Consider the following 25,094-nt stretch of genomic DNA (forward strand, 5'->3'; position numbering starts at 1 on the left):
AAACTCCCTCCACTTTCACTGAACGATCCCTGTCCACTGACATTCATCACCCACTTCACCTGTGTTTCCTCCATCATTCTAAAGCAATCATTTTCGCTCATCCTCCCACTTGCTGTTATGTTTTTGCTGTTTGCTGCTCTCACATCTCCAATCTGTTTTTGATATATTTTTTAGCATCACTTATAACTTTGTTTCCACCCACCACTTACTGTCACTTCAGTTATGTATGTGTCTTTAATGGTTCAATTTTCAAGCTGTTTTTCCCTCTTTTCCTTCATCTTCTTACTCATGCCCTCTCAATTTCTTGGTTTCTCCAAAGATGAATCGGAACTACAAAACAATACTGATCAAATGTCCTGCTATCTGCTCTGGACCTCTGCTTCCCCCAACTTCCTCTGAGGCAAATTCAACAACCTCCATCTTTTTGGTTCCTTTCCATTTCAGGTTCAGTTGTTGTCAAAGTACTGTATAATACAGATAACAGACACTTATTACTAAGATCGCCAGACTTTTAAAAAAGGAGAAATATCGAAACACTGTCAGACATAATTCTTTATTTTCTTTGATTTAGAACAGTATCCTTAACGTCTGAAAGCAAATATAATGTAAGAGGGGAAGTACATAACTGTACATGCCTGATTTGTTTATATCAAAAACAAATTAACTAGGAGACACCAGGTGGTTCATTTTCAAGAGAACAGTTCATTACTCATACATATGTATATGAACATAATAAATGACTCTGTGACTGTAAGTGAAAGTGCACACTGCTGAGCAGGTCTTGGGGTAAACTGTGTAAAGGAAAATCAGATTTCTTTTTAAACACATTATACATGTTAAAAATAATTGCTGAAAACATGAAAAGACTGAACTATGTATTGTGGAATTACTGTTTTTCACTATTTTTGTGTTCAGGATTTTTTGGGTGGACCTGAAATGGTGGCTTGATGACGTACTGAAGCCATATTTTGCATGACCCCTCCTCTAACACTATATAAAAACTAGCTTTAGCACATTAGCATCAGCAGTTACCAATGCTCATGCAGAACTCCCTAAAAATATATAAAAATACACAATTTAAAATAGGCCTTATTTTTAGGTGTAGGACAAGCAACGTGAGTGATATTTTTTAAAATAAAGCAACTAAATAAAGGAAATAAAGCAGTTAGGAGCCACTGTTCAATGTGGCACCTATTCTGTAGGTAAATGTGGGCTTATTTCAGTAAATATACAACTTAAATGATTAGTTAACAAGTGATCCATCACCAATCATCATGTTCAATTGTCGTTTTCAGTGGAGTTCAGTGTTAACGTTACTTACTTCTTTGTTGAAGAGTCCTTTGCGGCTTCATTTTGGCCATCACCCATAGAGCAAAAGCCTCTCAAGCTGTGCCTTTTGGTGAAATGCTGCCTTGCAAATGCTCTCCCTCGGCCCTCCCCGGGGACCTCCCATCTGAACAGCCGGTGCTAAGCTGAAGTCGGAGGTGGAGGCCAGCACCGCTTTAACACAGACTCTACCCTTTGTCAACAGACGCTTCAGCTGGGTTTGAAAAAACTCCTTTAGCACTGCTGTTTATCAAAAATGGCCCCATTCACCAGTAACAGCGGATTATCCGTGATTCCCAGTGGTCTGGACTCCATTGAAAAAAATGAGAATTTAACATAATGATGATTGGTGATGGATCACTTGTTAACTAGTTATTTAAGTTACATTTTTACAGAAATAAGTGAAAATTTACTTACGAAATAGGTGCCAAATTAAATAGTGGCTCCTAGAACTTTATTTTTAAAATATCATCCATCTTGCTTGTCTTACACCCACAAACTATTTTTATTGTATTTTTATGTGGGAGTTTGGTATGAGCGTTGTTAAGTTTACAATTTCATTTACAAAAAAGTTCAGATTATAGAATACTTGTTTTTTTTCATGATTTTGAAACCTAGTTTTATATACTTGGAGATCATTCAAATTTAGCTGGGTGATTAATGACTAATTTTTCTGTGGTGTGACAAACTCAGAACACATATTTATTATTGCTTTACATGGACTTTAGACAAATCATTTTCATGATGCCTAACTTTAAGTTGGGTTGAGGTACCAGGAAAAGGCAATATATACATTAAATACAACTTTGACGCTTGATCATTTTCTGACTTTAATGAAGACAGGCGCTTAAATGCTGTATCTTGGTGTTGTTCAGGTAATGTATCTCCATCAGTCTCAGCCAGAATTAGATCCTGCTAGGTGTGGAATGTAGATCCAGAGTCAGGCTTGTTGTTATTAGATAGCCTATTCCTCCCAGGCCTTATAAGTAAATCATTTCTTGAGTGGGAAAAGCAGGAACATTAGCTAAGTTCTACCAAACCAAACATGCATGGTTCTGCATTCCTGGCCAGAGAAAATATTTTCAGGATGTTTAGTGATTAGAACAAGTTTCATGAAATCATTAGGGGAGAGCTTTAACAGCAAAACAGATGCATAACAGCCAGCAATAATGTCCTTCTTTGTGTTTTATGTGTTTTTACAGACTAAAGGCGTACCACTGTTTCCGTGCATGGACTGCAGCTGTGTATTTAAGAAGTTGGGCAGCCTGAATGCCCACATCAGCAAGATGCACATCTCTGTGATTGAGGTGCCCTCCAGCACTTCGGTAAGACAGTACAGTATGTAGAAAACATGAGCAAAACACTGCAGGAGTTGTCTTTTAACCCTGCTGGTTAAGGCCATTGAGACATACTTACTATATATCTTTCTTAACTATCTTTAAATTGGTCCTGTCTGCTCAAACCTGGGCAATTCTGTTATATGATTTTGCCATTATGATTTCTTTTTCCTGTTAAGAAGGAAGCCACTATCTTGCAGTCTCTCAAGGGGGAGATGAAAAGTACATAGATATGAACATTGTAACAAAGGTATACTGTATGCCAACTGCAAATAATCTGAAGAAGGCACGTAGTTTTAATCACTACATCACTACTTCTACTCTCAGTACTTCCACCATGTGCTATTACCAAAAACTCTTAAAGCTGCAACTTCATTTATAATAAAAGAGCAGGACTCTCTTCCATTTTTGTGCTGTGAAATAATTTCCCTTCTGTCATGAAGAAAATAAACAGATCTCCTGCTAAATTTGACCTGACATACAGTCTAAAGTGCAGCGTAGCGCCTGCCAATCTTCTCAGTGATAGTCTCCCTTTTCTACAATGACGTGTGTCCAAATGAATTTGGTAATTAGGTAATGACTAATATTTTCAGTTTAGTGATGTTAAAATGCCGCCTGCCACATATCCACACATAAAATAAAAGTCCTTGTATATGTAACCATAGCCACTGTTTGTCTTTTTCGACTTGATGCACAATAAGTGTCAATGATTTAGACACAGCCAGACGTTAATTAACATTTTGTTCAGTAATGGCCAATTTACCGCTCATTTTATGTTCCATTGAGCTCCAAATAAAAATTAGTCAGCTTTGAAATTATGGCCTGTCCTGATCTTGTGAATGGCCCTTTGCCAATGTGGTCCCTGTCTTCTGTCCTGCTTTTCTTCCCTTTCCCCTCCACTCTTCTCCCATAGGAGACAGAGACGACAGGTCAGGCTCCTGGGGGGTCAGAGGGTGGTGAGGCAGTGACAGATGTCATCCAGCAACTTCTAGAGCTGTCTGAACAGGTCAGCGGGGAGGCCGCTCAACCCCAACCTCCAGAACCAGCTATTGCCATGGAAACTGCAATCAACCAGGACATTCTACAAGTGAGTTAAGGATATACACTCACACTAAATGTGTCCCTGTTAGATGATCGCAATTAAAACCAGTGGGATCCAGGCTCCCACAGACTGAATCATATGCTTTTGACACAACCTATATGATACAAATACCAGTTTTAGAGCATGGAGTGCACCACAATGTGACATGGACTCATTAAGATATGAAGAAGGATAAAAACTTCCCATTTGGAGGATTTACCCTGTCACAAGAACACACAAACACATACAGACAGCCCCACATAAACACTGTCATGGAAGTTTTTGCATTGTTTCTCAAAAAACACACAGAGACACAAAGAAAGCATTAAACGTTGTTGATCGTTGGCGTAGTTGTAAACACAATACAGTCCATTACACAATCAGTAACAATTATACACATTTCATGAATGTTTGTCCAGAGAAACTCTCTTTATGGCTCCATGGCACACATTCAAGACAAATACAAAAACACAATTATCTTGTATCTTTGGAAAGAAAGCACGTCGTTCAGCCTGCCTTTTCTCTAAAGATTGTGAACACAAACCAGACAGCTTCAACCTCTCCAGAAGCAAGGTCAAAAACAGTCAGATCCCTAAATGGACATTTGCACAAACTGTTATGCCTTCTTTCAAACAACTATGGTCATAAGATGATCTCACAGAGACCTCATGGTTAGTGTAAGTAGTCTAAGTGTCTTTTGCAGTTAACAGATAGAAGCAAAGGTAAAGACTAACAGAATAACAGTGATGTTACTGTCACATTGAGTTGGCAGCAAACAACACTCCTCTAAAGGTTTGTCAGATCAACACATTAAAGAGTCATAGAAGTCTACGGAACTATGATTTGTTGTACCACCGGCTCAGACAAAAGTACAACAACGTAAACTAACTGTTAAACAGAGGCTGAATAACTCGCATACAGTCACCTTAAAGATAGACACAGCAGGTTGATATGCAGAGCAGACATTGAATGACAGACTATTATTGACCCTGCAGTTTGAAAACATTTGTAAAATATATAACATATACAAGAAATACATCAAATGATAACCATTATTGAAATCTTTGTCACAATACACATCAGCAGCTGTCAATTTAGACCTCAAAAAGTTAGTGGAATCCATTTATGTGGAAATGATTTTGATGGTCACAGTGTGAATATATTTGGACACACAGAGAAGGAAATAGGTGAAAAGAACAAAATGTTTCCATAAACTGACTAAAAAGTCCCTGAAACCGAATGTTATGCTCTGTCAAGTTGCTTTCCCTCGGTGACTGAATTTTTCACAGTGTTGGAAACAAGATCCATCCAGGGATAAAGGAGAGAGTATAATAATGAATTTGCACCAGGATGCTTTATAGATGAGTACTGCTGGAGAGTTGAATAGAGCCTCTGCTCTTTAACACAACAGGATATGATTCACTCAGAGATTTGGTTTAGGACCATACTTGTTTTACGGCCAATCTTTTTGTTATTTTTGTCACATTATTACAAGTCATACTTCAAATTGTTAAATCTAACATGGTAATAATTCTTTACATGGTTAGGTTTCGTATATTTTTTTTAAGAATTGAGAAACTATTCTGTTGCAATATTTGACTTGGATTTCCAAGACTGTGGTTTGTGTTTTGAATTATTTTTCTGAAATATTTGTAAGCTTTGGTGTTCGAGCAGATTTCCCTCTCGTTTCTACAGCAAGCTCTGGAGAACAGCGGGCTCAGTGTGGTCCAGCCGCAGAGTGATGCCACATCCAGAGAATCACAGAACCAGACCTCCGAGGGCGCTACTGTAGAAAGCAAGAAAGTACAGGGTCCAGACAAACCAGTCAGGGAGAGGAAAAGGAGCATTTTCAAGAAACCTATACAAATGCCAGGTAGGGGGAGGGGAGTATATTATGTGAGTTTGATTTCTTTGAGTTTTTTTTTTTTTTCAGTGGGTTTTGGTGGTGCCTTTTCAGTTATATTATTGATAAACTTGACTTCTCTCTTTGGGAAATCCTCAAATACAAACAACGCCGCAGGTAAGATCAGTCTGTAAATCCATTAGTGGAGCAGCAGAAAATCTGCCAATTATGATTTATGATTTTATTAAGTAAACATCATTGCCATCATTATTACTACCATTTTTATTATTATTGTTGCATAATGATTTATTGAAATATCTCTCCTCTTTTATTTTTTATTTATTGACTCATTCATCCACTCATTTTTCTATTTTCTACCGACCGTCCTTTTGTTTACTTCTAGTATTACTGCTGCCACAAAAATCAATGATTCAAATACTTTTATGCCCAAACTTACCCCACAGAGCTACTTCTCTACAACAATCATTCACCACACATCTTCATGCACATCTACAGTTAATCTCTCTATTTCAATATTCTACATTGTTAACCTGTATCCACCCCTACCTTCCTATCTGTATGTCATACCCGTGTCTTCGTTGTTGCAAATGACATAAATTTTTTTTAAAAGTAAACATACCAAACATTTGCAGCTTAAAAACACTAGAAAGATAAGCTTGACTCATCTACAGTATCTATCTCATAAACTGAATAATTAATTATTTACAAAGATGATAGATAATTCATAATGAAAACAGCTTTCTGTTTCAGCACCAATCAAGGGACTGACAGAAATACTTAGACAGCCACCTCACTTCTCTTTCTTCTCCAGGCTCTATTAGGGAGGAAAATGGCGTTCGCTGGCATGGCTGCCCATACTGCTCCAAGGAGTTCAAGAAACCTAGTGATCTTGTCCGCCACATCCGCATCCACACCCACGAGAAGCCTTTCAAGTGCAAACAGTGCTTCAGAGCTTTTGCCGTCAAGAGTACCCTAACAGCACATATGAAAACTCACACGGGTATCAAGGCCTTTGAGTGTCAGTGCTGTCTGAAGTGCTTCTCCACCTCTGGCAGCATGAAGGTACACATGCGGCTACATACAGGTGAGAAGCAGGTTCGCTTTATGAAAGGGTTACGTTTAACGCCAAAGTAAAATGAACATTTGAGCACTTTTTTTTTTCACTTTGCTGGCTTATTCTTCACGTCACATCATACATCTGTTTAATAGTACGCTTTCTGCCGACATATTTAGTATGCACAAGTTAAGGGAGACGCACAGCGTATGAGCTTTCAGCATAATGTTGCTGCCTCTATCATTTGGCATTTAGCCATATATTATGATAAATTATACAGCAAAATACAAGAGCCAGACCTGTGTAAATAAAGTGCCGCTATTGCTAGAAGCCTCATTTGCATTCCTCTGTTTGCATTTATTCTGTATTTGCTTCTTACAGAGATTACCCTAAAGAATCTTCCCCCGGACATGAAATGTCAGCATTAGTGTAAATAAAAAAAAAAAACTGTAACAGTTGGAATTATTATGTGCATTTGTGCATTAGTCTTTGTCGCTCTAATTGCTGCTATGTCATGGCGCTGTGCTTAGGCACAGTGCATAGCTTAGGCTATGTGTTGTGGTCGCTAGGCTTTAAGCTAAGGCTTTTAATAAATCTGTTCTTGGCTGTGTTTTTCACTGAGGCTTTGTGCTCAGAAAGTTTCATATCTTTGTCACTTTAACTGCTGTACATTGGTTTTTATAAAAAATATATATATTGTTCCCTGCTAGGGCTTTGTAAAGGCTTTGTAACCTTTTGTAGCCACAAATTAAATAAAATTATAAGCTTACTTTTTGGTTTATGTGTGAGTTTCATATTATTTGTTTAGAATGGTTTAGAGATAATAACTCTTAAATTCTGATATGCTTTGTGTAATATGTAGCGTATTTTTGGAATCTTTTTATGTTTGTATCAAAGCTTATATGTTCAATCAGTCTAATTCTCTTAAGTACCGATTCTCCAAAAGATTTTTTTTATTTTTTTTTATTTTTTTACTGTTCCTAGGTGTCCGGCCTTTCCCCTGCCCTCACTGCGATAAGATCTTTCGTACGTCGGGCCACAGGAAAACACACATCGCCTCTCACTTCAAAAGCTTGCAGCAGAAGAAGCATAAGTTTCCCCGAAAAACCAACAAAGCCAAAGTGTCAAAGAGTAACCTACCTCTGCCTGACATCCCCCTGCAGGAACCAATCCTCATCACTGACTTCGGTAAGGGCATGTGTCACGGGCACGTGGTGATGTCGCATCTGTGTTCACGATTGTAAACATACACACTTTTATCTCTGTTGTCCTTGAAAGTTAGTGGAATGTATCGTTCAGTCGCTTTCTTGTTGATGGTTCTCCATGTGTGCAGTGTGCACAAAATGACTTCTGTCTTCTCACGTGTAAGTCTACATGTTGGTTGTTCACATGTTGCTTAACAGGCCTCATCCCATCCCAGAACCCTCGCCTGGCTTTCCAACAGTACCTGGAAGTGGTGGGCAGTGACCGGCCGTACAAGTGCCAGTTCTGTAATAAGGCCTACAAGAAATCAAGTCATCTAAAACAGCATGTCAGGTAAGGCTTCTTTATAACCCTGCATGTCCAGTACATCATGTAAAAGCATTAAAGCTAGCATTTTTTGAATAAATCTGCTGTTAGATGGTCATTTTTCTTGATATTTATCAGATTCACTATGACACTATGACGCCAAAATATAACAAAAAATAGTCAGATGATTCATTCTGCTGCAAATTTTGTTTGTGACTGAATGGGCAACTTATCAAACCACACTGAAAACATATTTTGAACATATACTTATAATTTAAATCCCTTGGAATTAGCTTCACCATCAAGCCACAATTAACACTTATACAAATAACACTTCCATTCTGGCTAAATTGAAATTTGAAGTGGTTATCCAGATGTTCCAGAGGATGCTGCTAATTATGGTGATGCCTTTCCTCCACTGTCAGGCCAAGTGTCCTACATGACTTTTCTCCTAAGAGAAAGAAAGTTTACCATTAGTGCGTCTGTTTCTGTTGGTATCTACACCACTGGGAGATTAATGAGGCGTTCAAGAGAGCTGAGAAGCAAATCTTAGGAATCTGCTCTAAACGCTTCTAATGAACTTAGCCTACATAATCATGTCAGACAGGCGCTGAGAATAGTGTTCAGCTGGGTAAGTTTACTTTCGCTTCAGACTTCAGCTCATGAACAGACTGTCAGCAGAGAGGTGAGAAGGGAGAGAGCAGAGCAGGGTGAAAGAAAGTGATGACATGATGACAGAGGTGATGAATTTGGCGAGGATGTTTAGAAAGTACTAAGGGAGGTGAGATGAAATCGATGTGAGACAGAAGAGCGGGGAGGGAAAGAGAAGTGCAGTTAGCAGGTGGATAAAGGAGAAGCATCTGGCGTGGATTTTGTCAGCATTTGCCAGAGAACACGCCTCCAAATTTCCCAAAAAACAAGACTCTGCAAACCAACCTGTTAACAAACTCTCATCACCACTATGGCAAATCTGTATTTAAAGGCAAGTGTAACTTTATATCATTGGCTGCAAGGACTTTGTTAAAGTAACTTTAAAATGGCCCTGTCAGCCATGCATAAAATAGGACATTCCAATAGAGGCACTAAGAATGATAAGTGGCCTAATCACTCAGCTGCTCTGATTTAAAGTATGTATCTCTGTTGAACTTTCCAGCCTCCGCATTATGACAGACTCCCAGCATTTTTCTTTATTTCAATATCGAGAGGTTAATCTAATTTATGGCACTGTCATCCCCGTGGTGCTTTTAAATAGTCAGTGCCGCTCCGCTACTTTTTCTTTATCAGCAGATTTAGATTAATAGCTGGTATCTCAGAGGATCCATATCTGCCACTAATGACAGCTGCTTTGACTCACTGATGAACCTGCTGCAGAAACAGTTTTAAAAAAAAAACCTTCAGGGAATTCCATTCAAGTCGGCCAAGTAAAATATTGTCATGACAGCTCACACCAAAGCAAGTATTTTTTCTCATTGTTCTTGTATAAACATGTAACAACAGTATTTTTTTCTTTTCATTTTGTGAACCCATCAATATTTTAGGTTTAGGTCAGCAGCCCTCAAAAACTTACATTTTGTTAAACCTTTATTTCCTAATAACTTGCTACTCCTAGAGTTTACTGTGTCCTACTTTTCCATCCTTTTTATCATCCCAGGTCTCATACAGGAGAAAGACCCTACAAGTGCGTGCAGTGCAGTCGGGGTTTTGCCTCGTCGGGGGTTCTCAAAGCTCACATCAGGACCCACTCGGGCCTAAAGGCGTACAAGTGCCTGGTGTGCGACACAACATTCACCACCAGCGGCAGCTTGCGACGCCACATGACTACCCACAGCGACCTACGACCGTACATGTGCCCCTACTGCCAGAAGACCTTCAAGTCATCACCCAACTGCAGGAAGCACATGAAGACACACAGGTTCGGGCTTTGTCGCTGCACTTGTTTTTTGGTCGAGTGACACTTTTTTGCCATGCGCTTAGGGAAAGTAGCCATGACGAGGCAGTCATACACAGACTGGATATTCCAAGTAACTACACAACGCAGCATACATTATTGATTTTGCTTGTTAATTTAGTCAGATGGATGCAAAAAATTGAGAGTTCAGAGGTAGTTTCTTGCACAAATACATAAATAGGGATATTAAATATCCTGCCTTTCTTATCCTGTCCCTCGAAATCAGGTATGAACTGGCCCAGCAGCTGCAGCCCCAGCCAACAGAAGACCCCTTAGGAGCGGGCACTGTGGCCCATGAAATGCAGGTGGAAATAGAGGGCGATTCCCTCCAGCAACCACCTGTTACATCAGCAGAGCAGCAAAGCATGCTGGGACTAGGCCAGACAGAAGTGGTAAACGGAGGTCAACAAGTGACGCTGGAGGCACCTCTGACCGACCAACCCCTAGTACAAGGAGAAGGTAAGAACAGCTTGTGTGAGTGTTACCAGCTACGTACGTACAAACCATGGAACAAAATGTAGTAGAACGTCTGAAAACTGTAACATTGTGATATGTGTCATTTCATTTTGGCTCAAAATTTGACCTTGTTATGAATGACAGAGTTCTTCTCATTATCAAGGTTTGGAATTGTCATCTTGCAAATTTTGGAAAACGTGCAAACTGTTCTGTTATGACACAGGATGTACAGGATGTAGCAATAGAAATTTCCTGCTTTCTGAAAAGTTGTCAAAATTCCAAGAGAAACCTGCCAAATTACTCCTGTAGTGTGATCAGCTTCTCTGCAGTATGTTTGTTTGTTCAGAACCCAAAAACATTCAAATACCAATCAAGCAATCACCCACATATTGCTGGAAATTCAGAAATTTGACATGGGTTACAGCTAAACCTGTAATCAATGTGTAATAAGGCCCATGTTCTCTGAAAACAGGAAGCATCTCTATACTTGAGAACCAAACACATCAAGTTATAATACTTTGCTTGTTAGGGCAACATTTTCTTCTGACAACAGGATTGTTGCTTTCCCAAAGCACTAAACTACCTCAGTTTTAACCTTCTGGTCACGTTCAAAACTCTTGACCATAGTTATCTATATTTGATGACATTTGAATAGTGCATAGAGTACATGTGCCCTGCATACAAAGGACAAGAGACAAGTCCTGTGAGAGTCATATTTTCACATCATTCCCACAACACCTGAGGTGATCAACTAGACCCAATCTAACCCATGCAGAGCTGATCCAAAGTTTTTTTGAGGGGTTGTCAGCTGTTATTGTATTCTGTGTTGCAAAACTAAAATATTATTATTTTCAATCTACCAATCTTTGTTTTTGTGAGTACTTAAACCAGACTAACTTGTCAGCTTGCTTCGCATCTCTTTCTCTGTGTTGACAGACTCGTATGTGACTACCCAACATGCTTTGCCTCAGAATATCAGCCAGTTTGAGACACCAGCACTCCCCCAGCCTGCTTTTGACCAGCAAGCTCTAACACAAGGTACATGTGCAAACATTCACAAACTTTTTTTGTTTTCAGGTTGTAATGTCCATAAAGCAATGAAACACACTGTGTGTGTGTGTGTGTGTGTTTGTGTATGACAACGAAGTAGAACATCTGTGTACGATGAGATTTCTTACTGTGCAGATTGAATATTGAATAGATAATAAGTTGAAGGAAGTAATTTACAGTTGTAGTAATTAGCCTGCAGGGTTTTCTGCTATAAGAGTTCATTTATCATGCAGTGTGAAAATGTTTGCCTCGAGCATCCAAATCAGTAATGAAATCTCTCACCTTAGATTATCAGTAAAAATAAATAAACAAAAATATTAATGATGGAATACATTTTATTTCAGCTGCACTAATATGTCAATGGAGACAGCTGTTGTTGGTTGTGTGAAAAAGCCAAACTCCCTACAGTTCCCACAACAACTAGAACAGTTCATTTAGTCATATTACATGTAACATCTGTGAAAATGTCTCGTCATTCTTTGTTCACTTTCTTCCCTTCCCATCCTGCTCCATTGCATGTAACTCTTAATCCAGTGTGATGCTCTCAAACATATGGTCGCTACTTTATTCCTGTCTCATTCAACATATCTCCATCATGCCAACTGACTGTTGTTTCCAGCCTGCACTCTGTGCAATCAGGATAGTGGACTTTGGGCAGCTAAAGGCTGCACAGCAAACTGATAGCAAACATCTGTCAGGCAGAGCTACCTTTTCTATCCTCTCAGGAGGAACTGTAACCGTTTTATCTGACCAAACAGACCTGGAATTTCATCAATTTAGGAACAAAGCCATACGGCCTTGTCAGAGTGTCATCTATTGTTCAAGGGCAGAAAACTCATATGCCTGGGCAAGAGGGCTCTTAAGCATCTAATCATATTTGAACCCCCAGTATATCACTGTCATGATAAAAACATTATTATTCAGATTGTTAGTGATAGCGCTCGAGACACTGATCTCTTGGACTTCCTGGGGGAAATCCTGAAAAGAATACTGAACACCCTGACTGCCAAACAGCTAAATATTATAAATGTTAAAAATCACAAAATGAAGCTTTGGCTTTTTTCTTTTCTTTGAGGGTTATGCGGTAGTTTCTTTAGTTCCCAAATACTCAGATGTAGCAAATTTGAAATCAGTGCTTTTAAAAGTTGAATATGGATTTTTAAGATTCAACTATATAGAAACAGCCTTTAAGTGAAATTTCAACTGAATATTGAAACAAAGAATTTCAAATGACAGTACTTATATTCTCAGCCCTTGATGAAGCATACTCTCCGTATCACACCCATTCATTTTGCTTTAGCAGATGTGCGACATGTCAGATTGTGCGTGCCTTTAGAATACACAACAAGCAAACAGTAATCACTTTTTATGCACTGGGGAAGGAGCAGATAAATCACAAGCATTCCTGACACTTGTTCCAATAACTACAACGTTGCAGCTTTTACAAACTACTTTTAGCATTCATCATACATCAATAAGTGCTGGCTGTATATGAACGCAGTGTTGGGTTAGAATGACACTTTTGCATCAGTCATCTGCTCTCTTGTCATTGTGGAGATAATTTTTTTTCTTTCAGCCCATTCATCATCTGTACTCTAACAGCCGTTGTGGCTGCATTAAATTCCTACTATGGTGCAAGGAGGATTTTTTTTACTGCACTGATTTCTTAGAATAACAGACTCAGGGCTGTTTAGGCTGTAATCCCTGCGCTGGTCAGTAATTAGCGTCAGCAGTCAAGAGTTTCAGTGAATTATGGTGTTGTGCTCAAAGTTCAGTAATTTCAAATCAATAAAAGCCATTCCCTCCTGCTGACCCAACCAAGTTTCTGCCTCTTGTTCTGCTGAACTGGATAAACATGAATGTGCAACTAGATTTCATAGTTCCCAATTATTAGTTCTGCTGAGAGGAAGATTTGTGCTCATCATGATTATTGAATTGTCAACTGCATTTGTGCTGAGTTGTATATCTGCTTTTATTGTTAAATGCTGCAGCATCAGGATATCTCCTTTAAATGTACGTTTTGGTTAGGCATTTCATCCAAAGTTCTTCAATTTCTTGCAAAATTGCTTTATATTACGTAGCATTCATGTATGTGTTAATGGAATGTTTAGGAGCCAAAAACTATTGAGTGTTAATTCAGTTGAAAGTGTAGTTACAATTTTACTTCTCTAATTCCATGTAGAGCCATTACTGCCATCAGCCAACGCCAGGATCTTAAAATCTGAACAATACAACGAGATAAGCTCGATATGTGAGACTGATTTTTCCTCTGTTGGCTCCACCCAGGCTTCACTATTACTGAATCAAGCTACAATCAGACCCAGTTCTCCACTGTCCAGCAGCTGCAGGACTCAAGCACGCTTGAGTCTCAGGCCCTGTCCTCCAGCTACCATCCCCCGAATCTGCTCCACGTTCCCAGCGCTGAGGTGGTGAGTCTTGGGCCCCTGGTGTCCCTTTACCTCCATTCACCTGTTCTTCAGTTCTCCGACTTGATTAAAAAAAGTGTCAGAATTATTTTTAGTAAACATATCTGAGATTGATTACAGTTCATTGTTATTCATTATTCCTTTTGTCTTGAACTTGCAACACAGCCTCCCCTTATAGAGAAGATAATTCAGTTAACTTTGGAGCACGTAGCTGCAAACATTTGCATATTAATGGTAGGGGTGTAACGGTACGTGTATTTGTCCCGAACCGTCAAGGTACAGACGTTATGGTTCGGTTCATGCAGGCATACGAAAAATATACTCCATGACCTAAACAATTATAGTTTAATAATTCACTTACTCGCGCAGAACAATAAATCTAGAGCACATGTCCCACCCAGAACGTTTTGGCAGTGCACCGCTTAGCTGTAGCATGCTAATAGGTGTTTGCTAGCCGGCATAGCCAAGGTAGCCTGGTTACCCTGTAGTGTTGCTGCTGTCAGAATGACAAACGAGAGATCCATAACACTGACTGAGTGCAACACTATTATTAAAATATGCTCCGTTATCTCCGTAGTGAAACGATACCGTGTCTCCCCATTCCCCTCCCCTCTCCATGATGGTCGGCTTTTCACTCCGCCTTTGACTGAAGCCGTTCAGAACTATGATAAACACATTTGATTTCTGACATGTAAGCAGCATGTTACTGTTGTAGCACTTCTTTTTAGAATGATCTAGTTAGAAAGATCCATAATGCACTCATGTCTGTGTGCTAAGGTGATTAGTCTGGTTTAGTACAAAGACTGGAAGCAAACGGCTAGCCTGTCTCTGTCCAAAGGTCAAACATTCGCTTACCAGCACCCCTTACTAATTGAGTCTCATGAAATGACATGAAATCTCAAACTATTCCTTTAAAAACATATCTGAATCGATTAATCATGTGACACTCAAAACCAGTAATGTCCTTGTAAATGTTTTTTCTGTAAGGTGAGTGTATTTTGTTGCTGTGTCCTTGTTAATGTAGACGAACGGGCTTCTTCAGCAGAGCAGTCAGGCAGAACTGCAGCTGACGACTGAGACACAGGACTACCAGGACGACAGTGAAGACAATAGCAAGAGAGCTTACAGGTTTACTTCTGAATTATTATTTCTGTGTTTGTGTCCATGCCTGTACGAGTGGTTCCAGATAGTGCTCGCACCTCGTCACCTTCTCAATTTCAACCCTTTGGGAAAAGAGCCAGTGGTGGTAATTACAGCTTCAAGTCTTCGGGGTCTTCCTCTACCATCTTTATATTTCTCAAAGACTATTTCTGCCTTTCTTCTTTGCTGATTCTTTCAAACTGTCACAATGGTTAGTGAGCTGTGATCTTAAGGTCTCTCCCTCAGTTTTCAATAGTTATCAAGTCCAATCCTTTGAGTGGGCAATTCTAGGAAATTCAGTAACTCCCCCAAACCCACTCCTGTTGTCTTGCCTGAGTGATTCAAGATGTACCGAAAAGCGAATCTTTGCCCATCCTGATGTTGTTTTCTCTCTGTCCATCATCCCCTCAATGCTCACAACTCATCAAGCCTCACTGTAGCTTGATGCTGCCATGGTCACACTTCACTGTAGACACGGTATCGACCACGAGATGAACAGTACCTGGTTCTCACCAGAGCACTCCGAGTTCAATTTCTGCCTCATCAAACCAGAAAGTCTTTTTCTATATGCTCTCTGAGTACTTTCAAGGCAGGTTTGGCAACCTCTGGAGTGGCTTCTGTCTATTCATCTCACCATTTGGGGCTGATTGCACTGTAGCACTCAGGACTGATGAGCCTTGGTGCTACAGAGACGGTTTCCTCTTCTTGGTCTTTTCTCTTGTTGTTGTTGTTTTTTTTTTTTTTCCAACCAAAAACCCCTCTTTCCCTTATTATCGCCACTGCCTAGTCAAATTCTATCTCAGAGCGCTAATGAGGGTTAACTTGGGTGAAGACGACAGTTGTTTTCATATTGTCACCAGCTTTAGGGTGTCTAGCTTTCAGTTTTCCCCACATTGCAATGTGTGCATTGTGTTTGTGCGCTCTGTAATACCCAAACAAATCACATCTTTTTCAGGGCTTAAAGAAGATAAATGATAGGCACGGTCACAAACACTGAGCCCAGGGAAATAGAAAGCATTGTTTACAGCGCTCAGAATGACTTCCTTTATTAACTTCACTGAACGTTGTTATCAGAATCTTTCATTTCGCACTTTACTCCAGATAAAGCTGTATCGTTTAGAGGCGCACCCCAGAGATGCATTCATGTTTGGCCAGGTATCTCAGGCATCACCTCAATACATCGTAATCACTTCTCCATCTATATATCAGACCTACAAACACTTTTCAGCACATTGCACACCTGTGGTAGGTAGAAAGAGAGGAGGTGAGTCACAAACATGTTTTATTCATTTATTTTAATTCACTCCAGGGGTTTTACTTCAATGAAATATATAACCTTACGTCCTCTGCATCATCCACTAGTTGGATATTTCCTCCTTGACAAGAAGAAGCCTGGTTAGGAATAGCAAAAACTATTCATCATTTTCACACATGCAGTGTTTTGATTCCTGACATCAGCTTTATATTTATGCAAGTCTAGTCAGGATGGATGGTAAACACGGAGCTGCTTGTGCCCTGCAGAAACCTTTTCAATAAAAGTTCACCGTGAACAGAAAAGAGACACACACACAAGCACAGAAAAGTTTGCTTTACTTTGATCAGATTCAGGTTGCGAGGTGCAGATGATGGTGTCATGGTAACAGTTTCCAAATTCAGCTGGAGCAGCTCATAGCCTGTCCATCTCTGTTTAAAGGCTGGAAATACAGAGTAACTAGCTAACTTCTTCTTCTTCTTCTTCTTATTCTTCTTCTTATTCTTATTCTTATTATTAGGTATTATTATAAGCTAGTTGTTCAGTAGTTGCAGTTATCTTCACCAACTTGCTTTGACAAGGATGTGACTCATGATGTATTGAAAACGTTTGATCACACAGCATAATTAACAGTCGCCCATACAAGAAATAAACAAACAAAACCTTTATTTCACCTGCCAGCTGCTGTGGGAACAGTGCGACACTTTGCTGTCAGCAGAAGGCTGATCATTTTTTCCTGAAGGGTGCGCAGGGAGTGACATGAAGTCACATCACTTGCGTGTTTGTGTTGTTAATGATGAATCCCACTCGTTTATTTTGTCATTCTTTAATCACAAACAGGCAGCCAGGTCATCAGCAATGTTTGGATCATTAATTTAGAAAAAAAAACATGCCTCTTGGTTTTTGAGCTGCCACATACTCCAATCCATTGAAAAGCAGTTTGGTCTGATTGTATACCTGTGAGAAAACACATATTCTGACATTTGATGAATGCACATGTATGCAAGCTGTGTTTTAGTGTATTCCCCATATTCTCTATTCTGGTCTGCTAGTTCATCCTCACATTTGGTATAATCTGAGTAGTACAAATATTTTTTTCCCTCTCTTCAGGTGCAATTGGTGTAATAAATGCTTCAAAAAGTCAAGTCATCTGAAACAGCACGTGCGCTCCCACACTGGGGAGAAACCATTCAGATGTCACCTCTGTGGACGAGCCTTTGTATCAGCAGGAGTACTGAAGTCCCACCTCAACACACATACAGGTGAGATTGCTTTATACCAGAGTGTCTGCAAGGGTTGAGAAATCTCTCTTCCAAAATGTATTACATATTACACACTCTAAACCTTTTAAGCTCATGAACACTATTAAATATATCATATTCTAATTTATTGATATTTGGATATTAATAATAATTGGAATATTTAAAGGACTAAATTAATTATTTCAACCTGTGCATTGTGATTTTAAAAAAAGAAGCTTTTATTGCATTATCTACCAAAGTCTGGCCGTGTATTTCATTCAAAACATAATTACAAATTAAAAAGTTTTAGATGAAAAACTTGCAACTTTGGATCTTTGAAACAGTGGAAAAAAGAAAATTTAAGTCAAGATCAAATTTAAGTTTTAAAAACTACTATTAAGTTATTAGAAATCTTCATTTTAAAGATTTAATTAGTGCAGAATTAGAACAACATCCATAATGTATTTTTTTGTAAGAACTTGGAAAAAACTTTCTCAAAAATGACAGACAGACACAGTCAGGAATACATTAACATTCAGTTTGCTCCTCTGGGAGCAGAGTACGACTGCAGAGTTCTCCAGTTTTATAATTTGGGTTTGTAAATGTTCTTAAAGTAAAGTTCTTGTATTAAAACTTCCTAAAAAGTTTGAAAGCGTCTGAAACCCTGCATTTCTCACCGACAGGAGTGAAGCCCTTCAATTGTAATGTTTGCGACGCCTCGTTCACCACCAACGGCAGCCTGAACCGCCACATGCTTATCCACATCAAGTCTTTCAAATGCTCCATGTGTGACGAGAGCTTCAGGACCAGCCTGCTGTGTAAAAAGCACCTGAAGAAGGAGCACGCTGTGGGGGATCGAAGTAAGGACACCTAGACATCATTTGGATGTTTTCATTACATGACACTCCCTTATTACACAGTAGGCATTAATATTTTTCCCAAAAATGAGACATTTTCTATCCCGGGAACAGAAGCAACCTATCCCGGGAATCCTAGGAAAACACATTGGTCATATTTCAAGCAACACTTTTTCTCCGTTAGTAAAAGCTCTCACTTTGAGTGAGATTTTGGATCGATTCTTAGGGAGATTATGGCTTTTTCTTTTCGCCATACTGTTGAATGTAAATCCATCATATGCTGCCATCTCTGCCAGTATTTTGCTCAGGGAAGTGTTTTGGATAAAGTATGAATCCAGTGTTCTTGCACACCTTTTGTGGGCTTTCACTTGGAATTTTGTCATGCTGAGATTCCAAATGTCACAGCAAACCGCTCGTTGAACCTCTTGCACATCACTTGTTCACAAAGCACACACTTTGCGTCTTCATTGTTCAGTCTTTTGAAGTAGTTGAAGTTTTTTTCTGTTTTCCTGTTATTATATTTATCGGGAAACATGGAATGGTTTGGATTCCCATTTCTTGGAATTAAACCCTATTTACACAGGGCCTTTTAAATTCCATTGCATCTCCATAGTAAGGAATTGGTTCTATGGAGTTTCTAGGAATATGAAAATGATTTCACAGAGAGTAATGAGGGAATCTTTAAGATACAGTTGATCAACATGTAACAGGTTTTTGTATTTTTTTAAATGAACGGAGAAAAGGCTTGAAGTTGTTTAGAAAATGTCTGTTAGAAGTAACTTTGTGTGCATGGATATGATTTTCTTGCTCGGATCATAACGCATAGTGTAACCCACAGGCTCAACCTCAGTTCTCACAGTTATAGGTCTGGAAAGTCAAGACGTCGACGAAGAGGAGGAGGATGAGGAAGGGGACCAAAAAGCATCCAAGAGGAGGGGTCTGGGTTTGGAAATCATCACTTTCACCGAGGAGCAGGCGGCTGAGCTGGCAAAGGATCCCGGCGAGGAGGCCTCGGTGTCGGAGCGGATCCTCGCCCAGTCAGCGGCCGAGAGGGATCGGATCAGCGAGATCAAAGACAAAGCTGTAGAGCTGGAAACAGAACCCAAGTTTGCCAACTGCTGCAATTACTGCCCCAAGAGCTTCAAGAAGCCCAGCGACCTCGTCAGGTAAATACCATGCCTGTTTTATAGTCTTCCACATGATGGTTTACCCTAAGTGTATGTTTTCTATGTGGTAGAGGTAAAACTTAAAACAAATAAAACACACTTACTGAAGGCTAATCTAGGATTAGTGGGTTGTTGATTTTCCCCGTGCAATTTACAAAGGCGGTTATGTGTCAGACTTACTGATTAAAAATGAAAAGTGCAAAAATGACACAAGTCAGTAAATAATGCAAAAGGTCATATTATCTGATTTGCTTTCAAAGAGTGTGAAAGCATTCAGATTTAGGGGAGAGATGATTTCACAGGTGGAGATAAATGTATTTTTAAATCTCATTGTCTCTGACCTGTAAGGCTCCACCCACTTTTTTTTGGAAGTGAGCTTCAAGTTTCCTTCTCCTAAACTACTCAGATGCTCCATATTCTGAGTCAGAGTGCCTTTGCAGTTTCTTGGATCTTAAGGCATGAGATGAAAGAGAGAGTGCTTCTGGGTGAGAAGCGGTAAACATCGAGCAAGCTGTGTATTGTGCTGTCTGTTCCCATATACTAAAAAATTCAACTCACTTGCTGTCTTTGTCCATCTTTTTGTGTGTGTGCGTGTGTGTGTGTGTGCTCTTTTTCTGTTTTGTGTCTATCAATCTGCCTAAATGTCAAGGCATATTCGTATCCACACGGGAGAAAGACCTTACAAGTGTGATGAATGTGGGAAGAGTTTTACAGTGAAATCTACCCTGGACTGCCATGTGAAGACACACACAGGTCAGTGTTTTACCACTAGAATTTGTTGCTTAATTAAGTTGAGGTTGATGTCGCTTTACTTTCTTACAGAGTTTGTAAAGGATGTGTAATTACTGGAATATTGCAGTATTTGGAATTGGTAATGTATTTGAAACAAGGCGGGGAATTTGATACGGGATCTGAAAAAATGAGAGAATATGATGGAATCTCATAGTTAGATTCTCTGACAACAAGCTGATGTAGCTTTTTGGACTGATGAATGACACTCCACCTCCAACTTGTTCCTTGTCTCTGCAGGTCAGAAACTGTTCAGCTGTCACATGTGCAACACCTCCTTCTCTACAAAGGGCAGCTTAAAGGTGCACATGCGCCTCCACACCGGCTCCAAGCCTTTCAAATGTCCCTTCTGTGACCTCCGCTTCCGAACCTCTGGGCATCGCAAAACCCACATCCAGTGCCATTTCCGGTCTAACAGCGATGGCCGCAAGTCCAAGCGACCCTCATCGTCTGCTGGTCAGGCCAACCAGGGTCAAGACCCAGGGACGGGGCAGGCTGTGGCCACAGGCCAAGGCCAGCAGACAGCAGCTTCAGAAGCTCTTCACTCTGTGGGGCTGCTACAAACTCCCAACTCTGACTCCAACATTTACCTCCCAACAAACCAAGTCCTGACAGGACAGTTTGACCAGAATCTGTTGCAACCAGGACTGGTGGGACAGGCCATCCTGCCCGCCTCCATGTCAGGTAGGGATTACGGATGGGTCAACACATATTCATTCAGAAATGCACATGCACACATAAAAACGTAGTTTGAAGTAGGGCTGTCAATGAATATTCTAAAAAGACGTTGTGAAACTTTGTGAAATATTCAATTATGGAAAAAAAAAGCAGCACTGCTGTGGCTGTCTGCCTCACGAGTTCTTGCATTGGCCTGGGCCACTACACTGAACGCACTGCATGAGGGACGGGAGTCACACAACATCACTTTCATTGATTGAAAATGAAATGTAGGTCAAGCTGGAATGAGCGAATAATTCAACAGCCGTGTGGTAATGATTGCAGAGAGTTCACAACCCAACTCAGCTGTAGAGAGATTTGCACTCCGACCAGTATGAAAAATTCTGCTTGGAAATACTTAAGATTTTGGTAACCAGTATGAATATTACCTAACCTGTATAAAAATAAGGCTGTCAAATAACATATCAATTACGAATCATTCATTTGGTCTTACTCTGAGATACATCATGTTCTCAGTTCTCACTCTAACATCAACCACGGCGCAGAGAGAGAGAGAGGTCTGCAGTCTGTAACTGAGGTTTTACAGTATAGGACATTATTTTATTTGTTTATTTTGTAACATGTAGGTATGTAGATCATTTAAAAGACATGTTTATGTTGAAAGAAATATACCAATACAAGTAGTTATGTCTCTCGTTGCATTGGTTTGCCCTCTTATGGACATAATGCGCAAAAATAGAAGTTCTAATTTTAGAAGGAATAATCAAACATCATTTTTGGCCAATTTTGACAGCCTTAGTTTGAAGAAGTCATGAAAACTAGCATATTTTAGCTGTTTAGTCAGACAAGGCGGCGTCTAATACCTGGCCCTTGTTTTACTTTATTTTATCAACTCACAGAGTGTACTGTAGTCAACAGGGATATTTTTTGGTGGATAAAATCACCCAAGACAGTAAAACTGAGGCACTCAAAGTTTATCATCCCAAATAGTCTACGTCTTCTGTTATGGATGAACCACCAACACCACATTTTATCATTTTTTGGCACTCACTCTGACAGCCACATCAGGCTAATGATTAACACACTGTAAGTTTGTCTGTTGGTAATCAATTGTCAACATCATCATCGTCGCTCAGAGCGGGAGGAATTACATGGCGATGCCTGATGAGACTGAGGCTGATGCAGGGAGGAGGAAGGTGCTTTATCACCGCAAACCACCTCTTTTGTACTCCCTTTCCCCCCAATCACAAGATACCATTTGATCGTTTTCAAGTCTTATTTGCATTTAAACTATATCAAAAATTTGCCAAAGAGCCTCCAAACATTGACTTATAACGTTTGTACTCAAGCCTGGTAGCCTGGATGCATTTTCGGAGGCAAATAAAACCTCCAGGTATAACAGAAGGAATATCTCTTTTAGGCTTCTGTAACAGGCTTTCACACTTGAACAGCTGAGCAATGAAGGTTTTTCTGTGTGTGTGTGTGTGTGTGTGTGCGCCTGAAATGTCAATAAAACAGCTTGGTTTTTGAACGAAGGGAATTATACTAAGCCTTGATGCGGAAAGATATTTTTAGAAATCAATTTTCTGGCTTCTTTTCACACCTGACCATTTAAAAAAAAGATTAGCTATGTGACATTCAATAGAAATGTTGCATCTGTTCCTTTTTCTCCAGTTTGAGCTCAACAATAGCTCTTTGAATTCCACAAAATTGAAAATACCTGCAAGGTTTCTAATTTGAAACAAACAGATTAATGAAAAAAGTGTTTATTAGATTGAGTTTATGGTGCCACATCAATGCTCAATGGCTGTTATGGAGCAGCTGTGATTTCTGAATGCAACATGTCTCAGAAGCAGTCCAAGTTCATTAGTTAGCGTTAAACATGTTCACTGAACTTTTGTGGGGAACGGTGCACGACTGCCAGGAAATTACCTTTTCCACAAAGCTCCTGGAGCATGAGAGTGGAGAGTTGGCCAAAAAATGTTCTCCGGTTATTGCTTTCTTCTTCTTCTTCTTCAGGCTCACCACTACAGAATTTACACACTCATTCTCTCTCTCTCTCTGTTTCTGCATATGTGAGTGAAGTGCGCAGTTCATTGCAAGCGAGCCTCTCCCCAAAACACCCTCTCTTTTTATCATCTGGGAAAAGACTGAATACATTGTCGGATTTTCTTTGTTGTCTCTCAATCTTTTGGTGGTACTTACTCATGAAATATTCAGTACCCTCGCTTGCTCCAGCAGAAGCCATCAGGGCTCTTTGGTGTCTCAGCAGCCCAGCAGCGTATATACTGTGCTGTATGTCAAGCCTCCACATATTGTCTTTGACCTACATGAATAATGATTTATCTGCCTGTAAACTGCTATAGCTATCAGCTTTTTGTTGGCATGAATAGTTGGTCCAGCTGAACAATAGAATATATATTTTTTGAATTTAAACACAGGAAGTCCCTCTGCTGCCAGGATAGTTAGTTCTAGTCTAACATTAACATTAGTGTGTGTTGAGTATTAATATCAAAATGTGAAATATTAAGACGTCTCTACATGTGTTGTGGCTGCAGGAGATCTGACTGTGTCCCTGTCCGATGGCCTGACCACATTGGAAGGCATCCACCTCCAGCTGACGCCCGCCAACCTGGTCTGCCCTAACGTCCAGATCTCTGGCATCGACACCAGCAACATCAACAACATCACGCTGCAGGTTATACACACCTCCTACTCAATGCTTCATAGCATATTATATCAGCATTATATAACATAATAATACATACTGTGTCATTATACTAAACATATTGGACAAAACATTTTAGCCGAGCCCACCGCTAGTTTATAGCTTTTAGTTGTCATTTGGAAATATATGCACTTGGTGACAAAAAGCATATGTTGTGAAATGATTTCTACTTATAAACTATTCCTTTTATACATTTTATACAAGTCCAAAAGGTTTGAGTACATGAATATTCTGTGAATACGTCTTGCCATATTATTGTTTTATTACGTCTTGTTTTATTCTTCATTTGCATCATTTAATTGAGCAAAGAACAATTGAAGCAGAAGACTTAATAATTAGTCCTTAGGTGTGTATCGTTTCATCCAAGCTGTTACACTTAACAGATTCGTTTGTGCAAAATGGATGCATGATCAGCCTCATTGTTGGTAGAGCAGTTCTTCACAACAAAGGACATTTAAGCTTGTAGTTATAGAGATGACTTCTTCTTCTCCGATGCATTTACAACAATCATTCTTGATATGAACATGTATGCATTAAAGCAAATGGAAAAGGAAGAGAGATCCTGCAATTCCACAAGAGCACCGCAGCGAGATTCAACAGACCTTTGGGAAGCCTGTGATGAATTTTTTAGTTTATCTAAAATTTGAATCACCCTTCCTCTTTCATGTAGAGTAATAAATTGTCTTCCAGATTGACCATACCCTCCTGCAGCAGACCTTACAACAGGGCGGTCTCCTCTCTCAACCCCTGAGCGTTGACACTGGCCTCGTGCCCCACTCTGGCAGCCAGCTCATGTCCACCGCTGACCCCTCCGTGTCTGCCAATGTCGTCATCCACCCCCTGACCAGCCTGGCCCTGCAGCCCTCCACCATCACACCTGCTCAGGTCACGATGTCCGGCCTCTCCGAGCAGGACACTGCAGGTATGTGTGACGGCCTTCCTTGAGAAAACTGCTTACTCTCTGTTATGAGCTGAATAACCGATCTGTGCTTTCCCATGGATCCTGCAGGTTCTCAGGATTTAAGCCATGTCATGGGTAGCTCTGGACTGGTGGCTGGAGGCAGCGGAGGTCAGGAGATCACACTGACCATTAACAATTCCAGCCTGACACAAGCCCTAGCCCAGGCCTCAGCTTCTGGTTCCAGCACCGGAGCAGGAAACCCTCAGGAGATCACCCTCACCATATCAGGTA

At 40.0% G+C, this 25,094-nt stretch overlaps 1 protein-coding gene across 4 annotated transcripts in view; it reads left to right on the forward strand.

The window, feature by feature from the left end:
- The window catches only part of LOC121905142 (zinc finger protein 236-like), a 56,248-nt gene that overhangs the window by 16,419 nt on the left and 14,735 nt on the right, over positions 1-25,094 (forward strand). For 2 of the 4 annotated variants that reach the window (XM_042423152.1, XM_042423155.1), the window contains 19 exons: positions 2,529-2,651; positions 3,577-3,750; positions 5,440-5,617; positions 6,420-6,692; positions 7,647-7,850; positions 8,066-8,198; positions 9,823-10,083; positions 10,346-10,578; positions 11,512-11,613; positions 13,912-14,054; positions 15,076-15,179; positions 17,554-17,705; positions 18,368-18,544; positions 19,380-19,707; positions 20,357-20,460; positions 20,737-21,180; positions 23,733-23,872; positions 24,593-24,824; positions 24,912-25,091. In XM_042423152.1, the coding sequence (XP_042279086.1) occupies positions 2,529-2,651; positions 3,577-3,750; positions 5,440-5,617; positions 6,420-6,692; positions 7,647-7,850; positions 8,066-8,198; positions 9,823-10,083; positions 10,346-10,578; positions 11,512-11,613; positions 13,912-14,054; positions 15,076-15,179; positions 17,554-17,705; positions 18,368-18,544; positions 19,380-19,707; positions 20,357-20,460; positions 20,737-21,180; positions 23,733-23,872; positions 24,593-24,824; positions 24,912-25,091 (3,685 nt within the window). The remainder of the gene's footprint in view (positions 1-2,528; positions 2,652-3,576; positions 3,751-5,439; positions 5,618-6,419; positions 6,693-7,646; positions 7,851-8,065; positions 8,199-9,822; positions 10,084-10,345; positions 10,579-11,511; positions 11,614-13,911; positions 14,055-15,075; positions 15,180-17,553; positions 17,706-18,367; positions 18,545-19,379; positions 19,708-20,356; positions 20,461-20,736; positions 21,181-23,732; positions 23,873-24,592; positions 24,825-24,911; positions 25,092-25,094) is intronic. The other 2 variants (XM_042423153.1, XM_042423154.1) reach the window with 2 other exon arrangements.

Source organism: Thunnus maccoyii, chromosome 10, assembly GCF_910596095.1.
Source record: "Thunnus maccoyii chromosome 10, fThuMac1.1, whole genome shotgun sequence".
Classification (NCBI taxonomy): Eukaryota; Metazoa; Chordata; class Actinopteri; order Scombriformes; family Scombridae; genus Thunnus; species Thunnus maccoyii.